The sequence below is a fragment of the Labrus mixtus genome, chromosome 19 (assembly GCF_963584025.1).
Source record: "Labrus mixtus chromosome 19, fLabMix1.1, whole genome shotgun sequence".
NCBI classification, from domain to species: Eukaryota; Metazoa; Chordata; class Actinopteri; order Labriformes; family Labridae; genus Labrus; species Labrus mixtus.
This window is the reverse complement of record NC_083630.1, coordinates 13,680,282-13,702,919: the sequence shown is the minus strand read 5'-3', so window position 1 is coordinate 13,702,919 and position 22,638 is coordinate 13,680,282. Positions and strand designations below refer to the sequence as shown.

The following is a 22,638-nucleotide window of genomic DNA, read 5'->3' as shown; positions in this document are numbered from 1 at the left end:
CTATCCCACTGAGAAGTTCAGTGTATATTCAATGACTAATCCGGATCCAATCCTTCCCTAAAATGAATGTTATCCATGATGTTTTATGTAGAAATGTAAGTGAAATTTCTGTTAGCTCACTCAGCTAACATAGACGCTGCCATCTTGTTTGGGCCTGTCGACCAATCAGAGGCTGTATCTCTCTACACGTAAGAACCAATGAGAAGCCAGTTCAACAAGGAACAGATGTCACGGCCTGCTCTCAGCGTGGAAATATGAAAGAAAGAACTGTTTTGAATTGCTTCATCCTATTCAGCTTATTCTAGTATCAATAGATCTGTGCTCTGTTTACAAGTGTGTGAGTGTGAATGAAATACAGACACTCGTTTTCTTAGTATGGCAAAAAAAACAACAACATTTTAGACAAAAACAAACAAAATATTTCTTAAATCAATAACTAGGGTTTCATACCTGTGATATCTACAGTGTTTATTTCACTTCCCACTGATCACCAGGAAATTACATTTTTGCTTTTATTTTATATTTTGTATTTATGGTGATGTCACTTTTTTATGACTTCATCTGACATCCTTATTGTTTCTTATCTTATCTAGTTTTGTCCGTTCCTCACTGTATTGCTTCTAATTTTTGTTTTGGAAAAGCAAAAAAAAACACCCCTCTGTATCTCCTTCCTGTACTTACCTTATAGTCATTGCCATAGTAGCAGCTTCAGGCTGATAGTGCTCATAAAGAACAATACGTTATTGATAAAGGTGTAGAAAACCCCATCCCCATAGTTACCTACCTGAATGCAGGCCTTTAGACTTTGCAATGCAGAGAGTGAGCAGTGGTGGTGAAGAAGAGGGCATAGCAGGGGGTAAATGTTGGGTGTGTGAGTTGTGGGTTAGTTGGGTGCTCAGGGGAAGGGGAATGGGTGAGGTGTGGGGAAGAGGGGAAGGGGGTTGAAGCCTTGGTTTCCTGTTCCCTAAATTCCCAGCTCCTGTCTGCTGAGCAGGTACACAAAGCCTCCCTTGAAGGGTTTTGGAGAGGGGCGGCAGGATGAAAAAGCAGTCACTGATGGTTAACAGATCTGTCCCCCTGGACTCTCCCCTCCCTTCCCTGCCTTTCCCCTCCTGCACTGCCATTTGTTTACACTCCCCCTAGCCTTTTTAGCATTTTCTGGCCAGGCCGGGAGACTTGGCGGGGCTCCAAGCTGCTGATTGCCATATTCCCAGACCAGAAATGTCACTTACCACTTTGCTCTCCTTCATCCGCCAGTTAAAGCCTTTGTAATCCCCCTGAAGAGCGGAGTCACCCAGGATATAGAATATTTTCTCGTGTCTCAGTGGCTACTCGCCCCCATGCTGCCCCTCCATCCCCTCTGTGTCCCTCTGCTCACACAGAGGCCGAGCAGAGAGACCATTTCAGCCAACTGGAACGATGCATTAACATTCCTGCTGGGGAAGGAGAAAGAAACAGACCAAAGAAAAGCAACCAAAATCTTGCACAACTCTCATGCAGGTCTTTTCTATTTGCAATAAGACTGACCCTGTAGGTATTCAATTGCTCAAATGTTGCTGTTTGCCCCAGCTATTTTCATACCTTTCACTACTGGTGTTTCCCACAGAATGACGGCATACCTGTAGTAGATCAGTGCATCACAAACGACTTAAATCTGCTGATCTTCCCTGCAGTTCTCATATCCTCACATGCACACACACAGCTGCACCTTGCATCTTAAATCGCACAGCTGCTTTTCTGGCCCCCCACTCTTTGCCAGTCTGCTACGAGCCAATCTTTTTCAGCGTGTGTGCATTTTATTTAAGTTGCCCAAACAACTTAACTCCCTAAAAGTTGGAATTCTGTCATCACAAGAGGTGAGTCTCATGCAGGGAGCAACCAACTGCACCAAACGATTAGCCGCAACACAATCAATGCATTTAAGGAGGAAAAGTCACTGCAGGTCTCTCTTCTTCCTTTTCTCTCTCTCTCTCTCCCTCTACCTGCCTAGCATTCAAAATCTTCAAGCGATCGACCTAGAGCGAGTTTATCGGCCACTAGTTTATCCATCCAAAATGGCGCTCTTCATGGCGCATATGGACAAAAACAGAAATGAAATGGAAATATGGTTCGCAATTGTACTTGGATGGCCTTAAATATACCTGGGCCGCCTGCCCATTTATAATCTATGTGTGGGAAACACTCACTATTTTTAAGATTTCTGACAACACAGTTAAATATATAGGTCAATAGAAATTCAATTGCAGATATCATACATGCCTTTTAAAATTTCAACAACATGTCAGGGTTACTTTGGATAACTCACAGACGTCGTTGTGATCAGTTTTCATTGGAACTACTCTCTACCAAAAAAACGGTTCTTATGCAACCTGTTGACAGCCTGTTCTCAGGAGTATGCAGAGTTAATGGAGTTCTGTTTTTAAAAAAGTGATGTTGCTTTTGATTTATTTTTCATGGCCAATGAAACGATCGTTTTGGAGAATTTGTTCCAAGTGGAACAGGGAACTCAAAGGGGTCGCTTACCCCCATGGCTGAGATCGTTTGGACATAGGTGAACATAACAATTGCACTCTGATGCAGAGCAACACAAGCGAGCTGAGATTGCCTATAGGTGGTCTCGGCTTGCTTACAGCTGAAACCCTGAAGTGGTTTTCTTTGCAGAATGCAACCAAGCCAGCTACAGGAACAGATAACTAGTGGACTCAGCTACATGAGTAGTTGTTAGTTGTACTGATAGTACACTATAAGCAGTAGTAGATATCAGCAGTAGTAGTAGCAGGCTGTTAAAAGGTGCAGTAATACAGCTACTAGCCAATACTTATTACTTGACTATAGGCAGAGAAAATAGCGATTGGCTAACATTACTCATTGTGTCCATCCATTACAATATCAGCAGAACATCACAGGCCTCGACAACATTAACCGGTTCAACAACTCCTTTGTTGCTTGGGGAATTTGTCCTTCTCATCGCCAGAAACCTCAACTTTTGCGAAGCTGGTGTCTTAACATATTTCTGCTTTAGTTCCTTGGCCCTCACTGACACTTCTCGGCAGAGCTTTTAAAGTCCCTACCGTTTATGCCCCGACTCACAGGTTTGTGAACTTGGTGCGTCCAGCAAGCATGCTCATCATGTAAATGTCGATGAGGCATTTGACCTCCGTGCTGCTTCAAGTCAAACCACAACACAATTTGTTGGGAGATAAAATAGCTGACGTTAATTGGCATCTTGGAGCCATCCCATAATACAAAGTGCGACCAGAACTTTTGCATAACTCAATCTTACTCACAAGTTAGATGTTCATTCCTTGAGTATTGGTATTAAAAAAAAAATACAATATATTGTATATGTTTTTGCAAGTGTAAAATAATAAATGAAGTCTTGGCTGACTTTTTCAGGACACAAAGCAGAAGCAGGAGAACATTTCAGGACTAAAAGGAAAACTAGAGCCAGATCACATAGCCAACCTACCAAACAGGGTTCACCTTTTCTTTACGTCTCCTTATAGAATTAAAAAAAAAACACATCACACATGACTAATCGAGCATAAACAAGCCATGGTGGGACGCTGGACTGTTTTATTAACCGGATGACATCCAGGTTATTAAACTGGCTGAGAGGCTCTTTTTGCTGCCAGACCAGAGGGAGGTTGGCCCGACTCCGAGACCCGACTTGGGAGAGCCAGCCCAATTAACACCAGAGAGTGAGGTCGTTACAAACACACACATTTACACACATACACTTTCTGACCACGTAAACACCCAGCGTACGCTAACACACAGAGCATACCGGGAGGTCTGAAGGGCAGCAGCAGGTAAATAAACCCTCAGGGAGCTGGTAGCAGCTCACAGCGCTGGGTTAGCTAAGAAGTCATGCCCGTGCATATTAATACACACTCAGTTGAAGGGTGGCCTTAGCTCGCCATATAAATCCCTGCCACTCACTTTAAAACGGAGCGCTGTGGTGGGCCCAGTAAATATGAGGGAGAGTGTGTGTTTGACCGCAGGTGCAGGTGTAGTTGTAGTGTGGTTAGGCAGAGGGTTAGCATCGTCTCAGGTCGAGCCCTGGCAAACACAATCACTCTCATTACAACAAAAACACAAACACAACTACATGGTGGTTGATGAGCTGTGGTTAGACGCTATATGCAACTGTGCTTTTGTGCCTGAGTTTGCTCCAGAAATAAACTTCAAGCTTCAGCAAGTAATTATTTTTGCAGCAGCACTTATTCAGAGTTGAATTCCAGCTTTAACTTCCAAAGAAAACTGTGTGAAATTCAAAGAAAAAAGACAAAATTAGTGGGCATCATCATCATGACTGATGATTTACCTTGAACTTTTTTGCAACATATCAGTTTCATGCTCCATCTTGGAATGTGAGATTGCATTTGTTCCCATTTGTTCGTATTTAGTTTACTTCTGTGTTTTATTTTTCTGTTGCTTGTTTCAATTGTGTGTATTTTTATAGTTTTATTGCTAAGTTTCCTGTTTTATTTTGTAGTCTTTGCCCGTGTGTTTCATGTCGAGTTGTACTTCCTCCCCTATTCGCCCTATTCAGACTGCCAATTCAAGGCGCGATATTTACATAACTGTGAAGTTTTGCTTTCACTGTGAATGTCCCAGAGGTGTAATGTGGGGATGAAGTGGGGGGCACTGTACTGCCTTGGGAGGTAGTAACAGAGGCGTTACAGGGGCATGACTGGATGTGCGGAGGCAGCGGGGGGAGAACAGCACTGTATGTGTGCATGTGGAGCCCCTGCTGTTTCTCTACTATCCGTGCTTCAGCAATGCTGTAAGGCAATGTGAATTCACAAATTCATTATGACGGCAGATCTTTGTTAAGAGGCTGTCGCCGAATCACACTCTGAAAAAAGGGCCAGTTTCACAGTCTAGTTCCACTTGGGAATTCCTCATCTATGTGAGACAGGCGTCGTTGTAGAGGCCGGGCCTCTGAGTGGACACTGCTGGCAGGGATCCCTGGCAATCCACAGCTTCCTGATTACCAGCTGCCCCACTCTACCTGTCAAACCCCAGTAACTGAGAAATAAACAGACAGTAAACAAAGAACTTAGTTTAGCACCACCAACCACCACATCATGACAACAGGTTTGTCACTCTCACTTGTCTGCCGAGGCTAACTGAGCCATGCACTCTGGAGAGGAGGAAGAGGCTTGTCTTCATGTGAAAACCACTGGAAGGGAAGCTGCAATCAGTAACAGAAGGGTTTTTTTTTTATCTTGCCTCGAGACACATAGCTTCAGCCAACTCAAAATGAAGAGAGGCAGACTTTAAAGGCACTGAAAGTGTGTTTTTGGTTATTAGATTTATCAGACACTCGTTGCAGCTCTGTTAAGGTTGGAGCCTTTTCGTGTCCCACTCCGGTTTTTTTTCTTGTTGTCTCAATCTGTGGACATCTGCGCACTACAGAGACAAATTCCCCTAACTTGAGACACACTAGCCACCAAGAGGAGAACACAGGCCTATTAATAGGCTTCCTGCTCATAAAAGAGATGTGGCGGATCAGGTTTTTTGGAGGGAGTTTGATATGCATGTAATACAATATTAGTTCAATTGTGATGCACCGTCAGAGGCCCCCTCTATGGAAATCTGCATGAAATCACTGTCTGGGCAAGGTCGTAAATCACCAACACTGTTGTTTATTATTGCAGTACAGTTTTATGGAGGGCTGGCGCTTTGTTGGGACGTCCCGGAGAGGAATGCCCAACAGAGGACCTGCGATGTAATGGCCCCCTTTCTTTCCACGAGGGGGTTGATGGGAGTTCAGTGAGGATCAGGCCTCTTGAGAATTTCATGGTTACTGTAAAGCTTGATTAAAGCACAAAAACACCTACATACTTGGTCTGAGACGAATCAAAGGATGATAAATCTCACAGAAAATCAAAGTTTGGATAGAAAATGTAAGTCAGGCCAAACAGGCACACTCTAGCTCTTATTTTTATTCCCGTCTGTTTTGTAAGAGTAGCCAAAGCGGCTGGCCGACATGCCACAAAACACCCACTTTTTCTCTCACAAAATGTCTCGCCTGGTTGTCTGAGTTTGTCTGCCAGGTCCCAGAGCATCGGGAAAACTTATCAAAGAACAGACGTCTATTCTATGCTGCAGAGAGAGAGAGCGAGCACAAGGCAGCCAGGACCTCAGACACTGCTTAGTCTTTCAGCTGTTTTCGGAAGTGGGAAAAGCACATTAGGGGTCATTGGTAGCAGCCTGACTCCCCTCGTCCAGCCTGGCAGACACACACCTCAAACCGGGGGCCATCACTCCAACTCCATCTGAAAACATAATTGATCTGGATATTAAACGGGCCGTGCGGCTCGAAATAAAATTCCATGCATGCTTAATTCTCCAGCGTGGTTTTGGAGGCCGGACACTTTCTTCCCTGACCGGGCTTGTGTTACATGCTGTACTGTCTTAGCTGTGACCACCTCATAAAATCAGCCTCATAAATATTTTTCATGTGTTATTTAAACTAACTCTTTGGCCTAGAGTATTTGATTTATGATAATTATGCACGGAGGCTGCTATAGACATTTGGATAGAACTATTAGAAATATTTGTCCGAGCATTGGCTTTGAAGAAAATCTAGCATATTTTTTTTTTCTTTTGATGAATTGAATGAAAAAGATTAAATGCATTGTTAAGCACCTAAAGCAGAATTACATTTTACATGTTAGTTACATTCCCCAAAGAATATGTCTTTCATAAGTGGCATCCTTATATGAAAGTATTATAAAGCAGATATTGTGCACATTGAAAAGATGTGATTGACAACATTAATTGGCAACTTTGGCAAACTAACTTTACATTTTCTCCAACTTTGGTTTGTTTCCTCCTGGTAGGCTTATCTGCTGACATCACTGTCAGTCTTTATTGATGGAGGCAGATAATAATGTCACTGAAGCGATATCAACAGAAAATGGCCCATTGTGAAGAAATGTCTTATAATACAGAAGTATTTTATTGTCATATTATTTTGAGTTAATAGGAGTTAAAGCTCCTGTGATGGTTCGTATTAATTTTGGCGCCCTCAGTGTCACGTCTTAACTGTCTGCTGATCTTTTGCCCTCTGGACGAGCAAGTCATGTTACCTGAATAAAAAAAAACATCCTGCTTTCTTTTAACTGCCAAATGTATCACTCCTTGAGAATCTTTGTCATGGTAACGGTAAAAAAAAGGTTGTTTCTGCAGCGCACTTTTTCTGACACCTACCCCACTGCAGTGGTTACAAGCATAAAGGGTTTCCTAAAGCAATGATCGATCACATCCCTGATGATCTTTTTTGCTTTCGCTGGTCACAAAGAAGCATCAATATTAATCCCAGCTTCATAACTAGCTCCCTAACTACCCCACTCATGAGCATTAAAAGAGTATTTTCTGCCTTTGGTTCAGTAAAAATCATTTAAAATATTTGAATTATAAGTTTTAAATTTTAAAAAAAAGAGTCAGAGGGTGACATGATGTAACAGTTCACAAATCAGTTTTATTAATTTAAACACAATCAAATAATAATGTCAAAAACATCTGTACACATATTTTGCAGACACAACAATCTTTTGCGTTTCACAATGAGGCCCGTGTAGTGTAAAGTATTTCCAGTTTGCATTTATGATTGCAACATAATAAAAAAAAGCGTGCTGTATGAATCTATAAAACATTTCCCCTATTTACCTTGATCTAGCAGCAATATGTAGATACCCCCCCCCCCCCGAGTACAGGGGAAGAAGTCGTATGAAAAGATGGAGGAGGAGGAGGAGGTTGTTTGGTGGGTGGGAATAGGAAGGGATTCCAAATTGAAATGTAAAGGCCGACAGTGATCATGTGCAAAGGAGGGAAAAAATGAGAAACACGACGGATCGGTTTCCGTTTAAGAAATTCACAGTCGATAGCACATGTCCTGTATGTTCACAAACCCTGTGAAGGTATAGTGGCTTTTCTCTCAATGTTCATTACAGTTTCCCCATCCACAGATGTAGATACATTATAAAAACAAAAGGGCGTCATGTGTTTCAGCTATTTCAAAGAAGGACAAGATATATTTTCAAATAAAAACACTACATCATAGAAAATGTTGCTCGCTGTACAAGAGTCGTTAAAGCGCTTGTATAAAAGATAATAAAACCTATTCAAGCCTGCTTTTTTTTTTTAAAACCTCAGATTTATTCAAATTTGTTGTTAAAGTGGCTCCCAGGAGGCCAGACATGTCAAGTATACACTTCCACACCATAAGTGAAACCCTTCTCAGAATTAAGTTTGCTTCCAAATTGACGGGGTCGGTGCTGCAAGCTGGTGAAATGCTGTGAGGACACAAGATGTGAGCTACCATTCTGAATGACAAAAAGAAGAAAAGAAAACATTTTGCCCCTTTAGAACATGAGTCTAAAAAAGGGCTTGCAGAAGAGAAGAGCTGTTGAAGAGAAGTTTCCTCAGGACGAGAAACATCACAGAATCAGATGAGAGCGCATTGACACTTGACATCCATGCTTTTGGTCTTGACAAAACAATTTATCACAAAATCCCATTATCTACATATTTGTTTACTGAACAAAACTTGAACACTTCAACACTTTCAGGCCTCGCACAAGCTAATGTTGCGAGAGGATGCCTTTTTTTTATTTTTTTTTTAAACTTTCAATGAAAAGCGTTGCCACCTTTCAAGAGCACGTACCTAAATGAATATAGGAAGGAATAGTCCAGTGATTACAAACTTACACACACAAAAAAAAAAAAGATTTCCTCTATACACGATTGTCTCAGCAATGTAAATAAAGATTTTAGTTTTTTTCTTAAATTAGTAGAAAACCCCTTTTTTCTTGTTTCTTCCATCAACGTCTTCCTCTCACTGTGGTGGAAACGAATAGTACTTTGTTAAAGGCACAAGTCTTTTTGTCGTCGAGGTACCTTTTTGGTAGAACGGTGCCACCCACAAAGTCTCCGTTCATAAATAAGAAGCACAGGACTCCCGGGCCGACAGTTCCTTTGTGTGTCTGTCATATGACAGAAGAGAGCGAGGAGGCAGACAAATAAGAAAAAGGGTACAGGGGGAAAAGGAGGGAGCCAGAAGGACGGAGAAATGTCACCACCAGTAGTCGGCTGAGTTCTGTGGCGGGGCGAGGCCGTCAGTAGCTCTGCTCCCCTCACAGGTGTGAACCCTGACAGAGTCCCGGCACAAACAGGAGGCCGTAAAACACTTTGACAGCTTCAGAAAGCGGCCGATTCACAGTAACCAGGGCAAGCAGCTGCAGAGCCGTAAATTCACCTCTCTCCTTCGCTTCAAGATTTAAAAAAAAAAAAAGAAAAAAAAAAGTTTCAGGTTAAGACAAAGTGTGACCGTATGTCAGCACATTAACCGTGTGCTCAGCCTCTTTTTTTTTTTTTTAAACCCCCATCCTCCTCTTCCTTTCTTCCTGTGGAGGGCAAGACAGATGCCAGGCAGCACTGAGGGGGGTGTGTGGGGGGGGTGTAGACGGGTTTTTCTGAGCTGCAGGGTCTACAGTAAGCTTGGGACAGGGCTGGAGGGCAAAGGTGGAAGGCTGCAGGGTGTGCTGAGGCGGAGTCTAGTGGATGGTGGTGGTGCAGTGCTACAAGTAATCCAGGTCTAGAGCGTGGTGGAGGGCCATGAGGTCTGAATGGCTGGAGATCCTCCAGAAGGGCATGTTGTGCTATGAGATGAATCAAAACATCACAATATGTTAAAGAAGTGCTTTGTTGATTTAATGTGCTTGAATTTTGCACCATTTTTCAGTCAAAAAAAGAAAATCTAAGCTCCTTTTTTTGGGACATATTAGAGTATTTTCGGACATTTCAAAGGCAGAATGAACAAAAAAGACTGATATCATTATTTGACTTTTAGAAATAATTGAATGACTCTCAGGCAGTCTTAGCACTTTCAAGACATGCTAGAAAGATTTGAATCCTCACACAGCTCCTCATAAATACAATAAGTGAAGCATCGGGAAAAGCCATCATTTCAAAAACGCAGTCCGACTGCTCTTCTAGCTCCCTTGTGCATATATCTTTACAATCAAGTAGTACTTCTGTACCACTCACTAATTTCTCTGCTGCATTAAGTGCATTTTTATTCCATCCAACTAATCCAGCTGCTGTCTTTAGCTTCAAAATCAAATTAACTCCCAACAGTGTCTTTAGAATAAACCTCCTTCCTGTCAGTGTGTGTTTTAGGACAGTGCAAATGAGCTGTTGTTCCCGAGCAGAAACCTGAGAATCGCACAGAATGAAAGGAGCCTGTCAGGTAGAGTCCTCAGCCTCAGTGTGCGGAGTGACCCCCCCCCCCCCCACCACCCCTTTATCAAAGGTACGGCCTCTCCCAGGCATATGTTCCGCTTAGGAGAGCCTGCACTGACCCTTAAAAAGCTCTTTGCTTTTTGTTTTGTAAATTGTCTTTGCTTTTAAGTTTAAAAGCTAGAGATGTTATCTCTGCCTTCTCTCCCAGGCGATGGTAATAACTGGAGGCAGGATTGTTTCACCTTTTTTTTTTCTTTTCTTCTTTCGTTTTAGATGAAGGAATAAGGCCTGAGAGGACTTTAAGACATTTTGCTTTTGTAGTTCCACACAGTGTCACGTCTGATATGTGCCTCATGACGGGTGAAATTGTTGTGTTATTTCACGTCCTCTCTGATGTTGACACAGAAACCTTTTACCGCACGGTGTGTCGTGGGACTCACACCACTCAGACAAGGGGGGAAAAAAACCTCCTTATCCCTCCATCAATGTCACACTCCGACAACTCAAGACTGAGTAAAAATATTTGCATTTTTTCCCTCCACGATTATCCCTCAAGACCTTATTCCCAGGGTGTGCTCACTTTTCAGAATACAGAGCTATTCTTTTACACACTTATCCAGGCGAAAGGTTGCTACTTCTTCCCTAAACGCCGCATAGTCACTCTTCATCTGTCTTCACGCTACTCCTCATTGTTTACTGAGAAACAGGTGAAAAAGGAGCAGCAGGATTTTCAAAGGGAAAGTCCAAGTCTTCAGCCTAACACTGCGGCTCACCGACACTGACAGTGAAGTATGCTCTCGGGCCGCTGATTAATTTGCAAAGGAATATGTTTGCTGTGTGCAGTTTGCACGCTACATTTGTTTTACATTCAAACTTGGCAAAAATGCTGAATTTACAAATTAGGGAGCAAGATCCAACAGGTTCTCTAAGAAGTTCTTCTGAACACAGATACAGCAGGCATTGCCTTGATCTCTCCTGTGCTAACAGGCTTGTCATTGCAGTAAATATTCTAATTCCATCAACAATGATTTAAGGCTTTTTCTGCGTGCCCTGTTTACGCCGTGGCTTCAACATGCTTGAAAGGGCCTGCCTAGCATTACACACACAGCATTCATGCTGCTCAGGGCACCGAGCAGGAATATATAATTATGCCATCTCTCCCCTCCCCTGCTCTGTAAACCTGAGACGGCAGAGGAAGAGCGCTGATTACACACTACAGACTTTCTCTCTTGTACTTGGATGCACTATAAGCGGATAAACGAATGAAAGTAAAGTAAGACTGTTGAAAGGCCGAGCCAGAGCGCTGATTCCTTTCTTTGGAGAGGTATGGCAGGTATGTTTTGTGTTCTGTAAGCATTCATCCTGAACTCCTGACCTCACAGAAAGTAATAACAGGTCCAAACATTTTTCTTTACTCTTAGCGCTGTGTATTTCTCCCTCAATGATGCCATGTATTTACAGGATATGGTATCTAGAATTGTCAGACTTCTTACCTTTTTCGAGCCTTGCTCCTCTTCCACACCATCGCCGACCACAATGTAAACAACTTTCCTCCCGAATCTTTGAATTACTCTCTCAAAGCAGCTCTCCTTCCCTGTGGAGGAGTCGACAGCAGCATTTCAGTGGAGCGTTACACATGGACACACACAGATACATAGACCCCCACTAAACACCATCAAGTTGATTCAAAGGCACAGGGTGACAAGAGCCCGTTCAAAAACACCAAGCACGCACAAAACAGGGCAGAGTGTAAACACTTTGAGCTCAGCGAGGAGATGTGATAAGATCAGCCTTTAGATAAAGCCAATCTGAAAGGCATTAACTCTGCCCTCCTTCTCCTCAAATGCACTTAAATCAGTTAAATCACTCATTCATGCTACAGGCTCTGGTAAGGAGGACCAGTGCGCTTAAATTCAGAGGAACCCCGACCTACACTAACCCTGCATCGACGAGGCCTGAAAATGGTGCAGGAGTGAAGCTGGATGTTTATTTTGCATTAGAAACAGTGAAGAAGGAAAAGGGGGGAGAGGGTGGTGGGGGGGGGGGCAGCTTGTTTCTGAGGAATGACATAAATGTGCAGAAGTGGTTTCATATGTATGCACACTGAACAGGAGAGGCCTGGGGAGGCCCAGTACAGGCCAAACTCCAGGAAAATAATCTCAGGCTGATTAGTCTTATTCCTTCATAGAGGAACATCAATCCTCTCCAGTGACTTAATCTCCCACCCAATCCACGCCTCTGTCCTGTCACTTAGGTAGCATGTGTCTGAAATGTGTACTCTTACCAAGCTAGAAAAAGAACCATTAGTGTCACCAAAGGGATTAAAGCAAAAGAATCGCACAGTGTTTACCTATTTTGGTTGCACTATAAATATTCTCGATAGGAAAGACTATTCCCAGGCCGTAGAGCAGGACCTTAGCCAGGGCAGGGATGAGCTGCGTGGTGGTCACCAGGATATTTACACAGTTTGACCTACAGTAGAGAAGAGAGAGGAGAGCAAAGCCATTATTCTGAATTCTTTCGAAGTCAGAAGAGAAAAATCATCCAAAAGATAAATTGCAAACAGTTTTCTTCAATAGCTCAAGAGTACAGAGTTCACTTATTTACACCCCATGTGTGTTTCTGAAGAATGGCGGTATGGGACTGGGTACAATTTTCCTCACTGGATTCCTACCTTGAGTGGATTAATGTTAGTGCTTTCAGTGCCAGTGTTAACCAGGAGTCCGTCAAGGCTTCAATTTCTGCTCGCAATTGCAACCAGGCTTCCCTTTTGGCTGGGCCCAGCAGACCTGAAACGTAGGGAAACATTGTTTGGGTTGGACATGCACTCCGAATACCGCTGAAATTTTCAAAATTTACCCTGACCGGGTGGTGTGGCATGTGTGCTTTTAGAGCGCACACTTGAACACGCGCAGACTCTCACACAAACGCCAACATAATGATGGCACAACTCATTTATACTGGACAGAACTGCTCCTTGCTGGGGATTACCTCCGACGTTATTTTTGTAGGTGGTGTAGATTTCTTTTACTCGTCTGTAGCGGAAGGCAAGTTTTCTCATCCAGTCCACGCCTCCCCGCACGCCTGTGGCCAGACATAGATTGGCACTGGTCGCTGCTGCGTGGAAACCGTCAGCGCCGAAGTTATAAGTACTGAGATAAAGACGAAGGAAGAAACTATCAGTACAAGTGCACAAACATTGAACGGGAGAATATAAACAGGTTGTTTGACTGTAGATTCAAGAATGAAAGTGCAACAGTGTTGTACCTCAAATCCTGGCCGTTGTCATCAGAGGACACATCATCGATATGTACCTGGTCACATTCCTGGAATACACAGAACACAATTTGAGAAACTAAGGATTCACACATTTAAAGAGAGGTTTCTCCTTTTAAAAAAGGATTCCCTTGTATGTTCCAGGTCATTTTCCTCTAAAAACAACATATTTATTCAGGAATTTATACTTTGGCCGGACATCATGCTCCTAATCCTTGTTTGCCTTGAGTTTCTCTTCATATGCTTTTGAATCACTCCCCATTTCCCTGTCCCTCACCAGCTCTGTCCAAACAAAAACTAACCTCATCATCAGTGGGAAAGCAGTGCTACCACTAGAGGGGTCCAACGATATGCACACCCACAGACAAAACCAATTAAGTCTCAATCTAAACTCTAAACACTCCCCAGGTTTTTCACTTGAGCAGCTATTTCTGCAATACTGATATATATACATACAGTAGAAGGACGTATGTGGGCTAGCTGGATGTATAAAGGACCTTGGCACTAATGGTCTGTGTGTGTGTGTGTGTGTGTGCAGGAGTGTGTGCATCTCTAAACATATGTGTGCACTCCTCTTCCCCCTGTGGGGGTGCCGGGCTCCTCTTGGAAAGGTAGAGGGATTCTGCAGCTCTGCACTGATTCCACCGGTACACAGTAACACAATCCAGACTTTCTGGTAAATGTAACCTACTAGAAAAATTGAACCTGATGCTAACCGCCAATGAAATTATGACCTCTGATTGCTGCTGCGCCACACACCAACACAGCCCTGGGGCCAGGCAGCCGGCAAGAGAGCTCAGGAGAAAGCAGACTGAAAATCTGTTATTAGTTTTCCATTTATAGGAGAGCGCTAGTGCCTCCCCCCCTTCCCTCCCTCCTCTCCTCTCTCTGCCCTCTCAGCCAGCTTGAAATGTGCAGGAGTCCTGCAATGGCATTCAGATCAACACTTTGCACACGGGGCAGAGCAGAGGGAGACTTGCTAAGCTTATTTTTGCTAAATCTTAGGATTGCTAGCTTTAAGAATTAGCCTTGACAAGGGAATGTGACTTCAAAATCTGAATTTGTTCCACTCACCGCTAATCTAGAAGAAATAACAGAAAGCGCATTTAACATCTCTAAGAATTTCCCAGCAAAGTTATACATAAAATAGGTTGTGTAAATGCCATAACAGGTTAGTGTCACCTGTTTAAAGTGAAGTGAGAAACTTGCAGGAGAAAATTCCTGCGGCCGTCCTGATTTTTCAAGCTTTTTAATTAAGTTTCATCCGGTTGTTAAGACACCAAAACACAAAAAGGACTTCCTTGTTTTAAGTCAATCTAACTGATGCCAAATGCTGACGTTATTGCATTCCTCTCTAATGCTGGAGCGGGGTAAGGGTAATGGCTTTGGACTGTAAACCTTTTTTATTTTACTGGTTCCCCTCTGAACAAATTTTTCATCTCCCTGGATTTGTGGGGAGAGGGAGGGTGAGAGTGACGTGCTGAGAAACTCAAACCAGCTGTTCTTTAACAGAATTAAAATCTTGACCCCCAACCCCTGCTCTAATGCAGCCATTCTCTCGCCAAGCCTCTCCCAGCCAGCCCCGAGATCCAAAGAGGAAAAGACTTTGACCCCGTGACCCCTCTCCCCTCCTCTCCGGGGCTCCGGCACCCCGATAAGGGGGAGGTTGGAGGGTAGAGAGGTGGAAATGGAAGAGAGTGGAGGGTAAAGGCTGGGGGATAGAGTCCAAAGTGACCTCACAAGGAGCAAACGCTGAGCCCTGAGTTCCAGGGGACGATCTGCCAATTGGAGACATGTTTTTAGCTCAGTTGGCTTAATCTGTTTCCAGATACTCCCCAGCAGATCTTCTATAGTTGAAGAAAACAGCAATTTGTCGCAGCTTGAAGATCTGCTGCCAACAAACTGAAGGATAAATGATGTGTCACAACTCGAAAACTACCGCAGAATTCAGAACTCAGGCCAGAACTGTTGGTTTCCTTAATTCCTTAAGTAGTGAAGGCATGTCTGTTTGTTAAGCACAACAAAACCTGCTGGGTTAAGCACCTCGTAAATCTGTCTTTTAAAGACCTTCCATTCTGGTGCAAGTGACTGGAATGCTTCAATTGTGCAGTAATCACCTACTGATGAATCACACACAATTGGTCCACTTTCACTTTAATACAACCATTCAGTTCCAATTGTTTTCTACCCCACTGCCTAATTATATGCTGTCTCCCTGACAATAATAGTTCCTCATGTTTTTTCTTCCCCTGTCATGTGTTTCTCTCAGAGTCTGACAGCTAGCATGGATCCAAACAGAGATCTGAGGGCAAAATTACAAAGTGTTAATTATGGGGTTACTTTAGGAGCAGGAGCTAAAATTCCAACACAAACCCAAACACAGAGATCTGAGTCATACATTGGACTATAGTCATTAAAACTGCTGCCTCATTATCAAAGATATTTAATTAATTTGAAAGTTAAACAAATGTGTGGAGAATAAAGTGGAGTGGGCTAGTTGAGGAAAAAACAGACTCCAACAATTACGGTTCCCAGCTGGGGCCGGTATAAACCTCTGCACCGGCTTCCCGGGAGGACTGGGAGCGCTGATGGAGGAGGTGGTTGTGGTTAATGTCGTACAGTAACCCTTACACGTACTCATTAGGAGCCACTTCTGAAGGCCTCGTAAACACCACAGAGCCGTGGACTCTGCAGGTTAGAGTCAGTTTAGTACAGTCGTATAGTGGAATTGGATGGGATGGAAACAAAATCTTTGGGGCGATGAACTTTACTCGCTGACTGACTCTAAAAACTTCAATTGTGGTTGAATGGAAACGGAATGGTAGAAATGGAAATAATTAGAGAATATTTAAAAAACGCATACTGAGTAGGCCTGCATGATATGAGAAAAATATACGATTTGCAATGACATAATCAATATTGTGATAATATGAAGTTCAACAAACAATAGAGTGCATGTTAGCTATCTCTTACAACTTTTATGTCTATCTTCTGTTCTTCATGTTTTACATAAAACCTGTGTTTGGAGCATTGTTTTACTGAATTCAATTAAATACAAAAATATATTTTTTACCACTAAACTGCCCCAATTAATCTGAAGGTAGCTGCTAGTCAGTTTAAGCTTCATATGACTGCATCAAAATGGTGAAAAATAAATTCATTCAATATTCATTGTGATAAATTCAGACTTTTGCGAAGTGTTTATTGCAAATGCTAGTATCGCAATATTGATGAAATGATGAGTAACTGTGCAGGCCCAATACTGAGAATATGGAAAGACAAAAGGAGAAAATACTTTAAAAAATGTGTTACCTTGTGACAAATAGGCTCTAATTCATAAGCACTCTTAGTTGCTGTCACTGACTCATTGGAAAGCTTCACAAAGAAATAACATCCTGCTTTTATTTTGTTTGTATAGCGAATAACAAAAGAATGACAGGCCTTCATAGCGCTGGTACTTTGAGGGGCGGCCTGAGAATTTCTTAGAACCTTTAGAACATGTCTTTTCCATCGAATCCCCCCCGTTCTCCCCTCACCAAGCAAACAGTGGTCTTTCTAAAACCTACAATCACTGCTAACTCGCACCAGATGTTCCTACTGTACTCAGGAGTGAAGACCCTCCACCAGAAGCCATCGCAATTACTCCTTATGCAAACACTGTGTCGCTCTGTTAAATTCATCAGGAGCCTTCTTTCTTTTATCAGTCTTCCCTGCTAGCAGACAGTCTGTATCTGCACAGGAAAGACGAAAAACACCAAAAAATGTGCATCAATTGAAGACAGGGTGATTCAGGATGCTCCCATCTCTACATCATTCACCCTCTCTTCCTCTCCCTGTCTCTCTGTCTTTCCACTGGTCTGCTGAAAACTCTTCACTGCCGAGGAAGTTATCAGAGCCCTCTTTGTTCCCCTGGCGTCTGTCATTAAGCAATCAGTGATGACGGCCTGAGTCTTCCTGCAGCCCTGGAGAGAGCTCAGAGTGGTGACTGCAGCAGTCAGAGGCCGGGAGAAGAAAGACTGGCGAGTCAGAAATACATGTTGCCAAAACACAGAAAGGATAGAGCTTTTTTTTAAAATGTGGAACCGGGTTTTCCCATAAAGGTTGAGGTCACCCTGTAGACAGTGTCCACTTTTTGCTGCCCCGCTCGCCCCCTCGCTCTCATCCTCTCTCTCAGGTGAGCTGTCGGTGGGTGGGGGGGTGGGTGGTCAGAACCACACTGGGAGCGATAACAGCCGTCATCACAATATTCCTTGTGACCCTACAGGCTAATGCCATGTGAAAAAGACTCATCCATGGTTCGCAGGTTCTCAATACGCCACTCCACCGGCAGTGGCTGTCATCCCCCCCGCGGTCTGTGACCCCCAGCAACTTCCTTCTCCGTTCCCACCACAGGCACCCCTGTCTGGAGGGGGGGGGAAGAGAGGGATGTGCAGAAGGGAAGGGTGGGGGTTGTGATTACCTGGGGGTCAAACACAGGATGTGGGTAACAAAGGCAGAGTTCTTCGGACCCACTTCATTCCAATCCACAATCTGTGCTTGAACAGCCATGGAATTCAAACAGCGGCGCCAAACAAAGCACAGGTATAGAGACGTCCATGCCTGTTTTACAGAAATTCACACGATCGGGAGGAGGGATTCAGAGGGAGCAGGAGTGGGATTTGCTCAGAAACAGACTGAATTTGACAAAGTAGGCCATGAAGCGCTCTTGCAGTGACTGGAAAAGTTGAACAAAAAAAAAAAAGAAGCACCCAACAGGTAGGCAGCGAAAAGTATGAATAAGTTATGTGTGATGGATGAGCTGCTTTTCAATTTTCCTACTTATAGGGCTGCAAGTCCAAACCACACCTCGAGGAGGGCCACATTAAATGCAATATCAAATCTCAGTCATTTCAGCATTTCTCCTCCTCAACATAAAAAAAACCAGTTTATTCTTGCCAAGTGGACTGTTGTTTGGACAAATCTGTGAAAGTATCTGTTCTGCTCTCCACATACAGGTGCTGTCCCTCCCAATTTAACATTATCATTTGTTAACAGACAGTAATGTAATATTTTCTGTGCACCCTCAACCCCTATTTGGGAGCAGGGTGGGTGTGAAGTGGAGCTCTGTGGAGGGAAGATTGACAGGGTGGCTTTGAAACCTCCACTTTCCCTTTGTAGTCTTTCCAAAACACATCAGTAGTCCCGCCTCGAGACGTGATGGAGTTATGTTGAGGAGCATGAAAGAAGTGCTGCATCAGTAGCCAGGCACATGACGAAATACCCACATTAGTGTGTGGAGACCCAAAGAAGCCCATCTGACCAAATAAACTGTGCGAAAAGGCTTTTTTTCACGGCTGCAACTTGGTTTCAGCAGTGAATTTAGAAAATTTGAAATGAGGAACTGCAAACGAATGGTTTCATAGTTTTTGACCGGTGCAGATCAACATTGTGAAGGCGTTTTAAAAATAGAAATAAATGTAATTGCTAAAAAGCTACAGTGTTAAATGGTAGCCTATCAACTGAATGACTTAATTTCCTGATTCAATGAAAAGAACAGTAAGCATTATGTTCCACCTCACTGGGAATAAAACCACAAAAAAAACACCATCAAGGAAAACACCATAAAGCTACCAATCATTTGGAATGGCGACTACAGACTGACTCTACAGTGGGAAATAAAACCAACAGAACGGCTCCACAGTAAGAGGCTCTGGAGGGCTGTTTCAGCCACGGGGAGAAAGGTATCCATGCGTTTCACAGTGTCTCTCATTAACAGGCAGCCGCTGGGTGAGAGTGACAGAGGAGGTTTCAACCCTGTGACTGCAGGCTGGGAGCTATAAAAGGCCCTCAGCTCAGTGACACAGGGTTAGTCCACAGGTACGTATGTGAGAGAGAATAAGACTTTGTGGGTGCCCTTTTGATTGTTTGCATAGTTGGTGTTTAAATGTGTGAGTGAGTGTTACATTTTGCAGCAGAAAGTGTTAAGAGTGCATGTGCACAGTGTGAAGACATCATTGGAGTAATTCAAAATGTTCCCACCTTTAGACACCTCTCCCCCTCTCTCTCCCTGTGAGTGGTTTGCCCCCATGCCCTTTATCCTCCAGACAGGGAGGGTTGTTTTCTCACCCAGGGAAGAGGGGGAGGCAGTTAGCCCTGTGTACCCCACTGAGAGGGGAGCACAGGGGGCTCAGCCAGCAAAAAAAGGGGCCCCCGTTTCCCATAGTGCTCGGCGTTAGTTTTACCTACAGTAAACTCACACCCTGAGTCACAGCAGAGCTGTCAGTCTTCACAGTGAGCTCAGCCTCAGTGGGCTTCATTATACACATCACTTCAGACCATCAGTTAACTCCATGTTCAACCCCATGACACAGACCCAGCCTCCAGTGAAGGTTATTCACTGCACACAAAAGAAAGTCTTCTCACTTATTTATTCATAAATGTCTAAGTTTTTTATAACAAGAACAAAGTTATTATTCATTTTAAATCATGGAAATCTAATAATACAACAAACAAGATAATACAATGAATTATATATAGATTAAATGAATCCATAATTAACAAATACACATTTTTAAAAGATAGGATTTTCTTTTTTCTTTTGTTGGGGGGGGGGGGGGGGGGGGGGGGGTCTTTAAGCTTTAACATTGATTTTTCGTCATAATGAACATTTGTCAGCCACTCATGACCCTCTAATTACTTTGTCAAAAGTGTTTTCTGTTGACCTGGGAGCCTCAGGGCAGCCTACTCTGCAGACTGAAAGACAATAAGAACCTGGTGAAAAGTTAAAGAGGTGTTTTTCTGTTGTCTAGAAAAATGTTGTGTTGGCTTTTTTGTTGCTCATTTTTGTATATGTATACATTTAAACAATTAAATAAATCCGTTTGAAAAAAAAAATGTTATCTATTGAAATAAAATTTCTTCTAGAGGAAAAACAAATGCAGATGAGTTTTAGGGATCACATTTCACTGAGTTACCTTACTGACACTTCCCTCACTGAGAGCATTTTGTGGATACAAAAATATTCTTTTAAAGGGCTGAGCAGGAAGATCAGTTGAGTAATTTGTGTTTGTGGGTTTGCAGGGGAACTCTTTATTTCTGCAAAATCTTAAACATAACTGTGAATAAAAAAAGAGAGCGCTGATCCAGAAAATAATTAGACAAGAAAGAAAGAAAGAGAGAGAGAGAGAGAGAGAGAGAGCGAGAGCGAGCGAGAGAGAGAGAGAGAGACGTAAAGGTGAAACTGATCCCTGTTGACCCTTTTGGCATGCCCTCTTTCTTTTTATGACTTTCCTCTGAATCGTCACTCAGCAGCTCTATCAACACGGCCCAGCCTCCACTCTCACACACTCTCTCTCACACACACTTGACCAAATAAAACACAAGAACAGAGTGTTTACTCAGGCTTCTGCAGGCTGAGCACAAAACGATGCTCAATTGTGATTAACAGAGGCCTGCAGATAAGCTTTGTGCATTGTTTAAAACTAATTAAACACAAAATTTAACTTAAGCAAAATGAACTGTGGTTGCCCTTATAGTGGCTGTGTGACCATATTTAATGTTCTTGAGCAGAGGCTGGCAGAACAACAGTGTTAAGACTTCGATGGAGCACTCACACACAACGCTAAGGCCACTAACTCTGCACCTGTGTTTCTGCACAGCCTTTGGGGTCTCCCTTTATGGCTTAGACTAAATTAGATGGACCATATGCATTTCTGCACATGCTTAAATACATAACTGCTGCTGGCTGCAGTATTTATAGTTGGACTCTATTTAGCTCTATCGTAGATGGAGGACTGTAAATCAGCAGAGAGGAAACACAACTGGTTAGGCATTGCTGAGAACTGGCACTTAACACTCGGACTGGCCGAGCTCATTTTAAGAGGAGAGATCAATACGCCTTCGAGAGAATGTCACTCCTCCTCTGGTGTGATTGTTAATGACAATCACTGCAGCGTCTGCAAAGAGAGCTTTACATTACGGTTCTGAGAAAGTTTGTAGCAGACCACAGATTGTTGTTAAAATCATAAAAAATACTCTGGCTTTAGTTTTTGTAAAAAAAAAAAAAAAAAATCTCAAGCTTTAAAGTGTCAAAACAAAATCTAATAATTTTGTCACTGAGATAGAGCAGAAGAAACAAACTTGTTTCATTTTTAAATAATTCTATAAGCGGGCAGAGCTGCCAATTCGTCGGAGAACAGTTCCATCACACATGAAAAGAAATCAAAACACAGGACAGATGTGGTGAAAAACCACATTTAAGCATTGTCACAAACTGCCATCTTTTCAAATGATTGGGGCAGATCTGTTAAATAAAGTGCAGCTTCAACGGATTCTACACGGCCAGGGCATAAGGAAATATTTAACCAGCCAATTGCAGCCAATTAACTTTGATCACGACGACTGCGTTTGGAATCTCAGTCACTCATCCGTCTGGGAGAGTATGAACATTTTTTCCCTGTGTCTTTTTTTTTTCCGTTTCTCCCCTCCCTCTTTGGTTTGTTTCATGTAACACAGCCGAACATGGTGGTGAGTAATGAGACTTGGCAGACGGGCTGCAGATCTCCTCACACTTCAGTATCAAACAAAACATTTCCTCTACTGCGAGTGTGAGGTCAGCAGAAAGCAGGACAGTGAGGGAAGCACTCGGGCAGTGGGATCACATTCACTGGTTAAAACAGGCGGACGGAAGGAACAAGAGGTGCTAAGATAAAAATAAATAAAAATCTAAAAGGGATAAATCTAAAAATTAGGTAAATAAAGAGACAAATTAATTTATTTGTAAAATCAGCAGATCTTTCTAGCTTGGTTTAAAATCTGCCCTGAATATGTAAGAACAAATGGGCCACATGCTTTTCCGTACATACAGTCTGAGCTCTCCCCAGGGTGAAGTAGACACTCAGACACCACTACGCATGTACACACGCACACACACATACACACACATCCTTGATCCCTCTATTCCTGTGCCCCAGGGGCAGATTTTACACCAGCCATACATGAATCAGGGAGGCAAAGAGGCGTGGGAGGGGAGACGGCGGGGGATTTCATGCTGTGACCGAGAACTCTATGGTGTGGGTGGACAGCGACACTGAGCAAACAGCATGACACACAGACACACACACACAC

The 22,638-nt window shown here is 43.1% G+C and overlaps 1 protein-coding gene across 21 annotated transcripts in view; it reads right to left on the bottom strand.

Annotated features, from left to right (window-relative positions):
* Positions 1-5,716: 5,716 nt before the first annotated feature.
* Positions 5,717-22,638, bottom strand: part of eya1 (EYA transcriptional coactivator and phosphatase 1) — a 62,269-nt gene continuing 45,347 nt past the window's right edge. For 20 of the 21 annotated variants that reach the window (XM_061064238.1, XM_061064245.1, XM_061064253.1 and 17 more), the window contains 6 exons: positions 13,525-13,583; positions 13,249-13,409; positions 12,932-13,046; positions 12,608-12,729; positions 11,751-11,851; positions 7,476-9,674 (listed from right to left, as the gene is read on the bottom strand). In XM_061064238.1, coding sequence (XP_060920221.1) covers positions 9,594-9,674; positions 11,751-11,851; positions 12,608-12,729; positions 12,932-13,046; positions 13,249-13,409; positions 13,525-13,583 — 639 coding nt within the window. In that variant the 3' untranslated portion in view covers positions 7,476-9,593. Of the gene's footprint in view, positions 6,288-7,475; positions 9,675-11,750; positions 11,852-12,607; positions 12,730-12,931; positions 13,047-13,248; positions 13,410-13,524; positions 13,584-22,638 lie in introns of those variants that run through there. The other variant, XM_061064247.1, reaches the window with a different exon arrangement.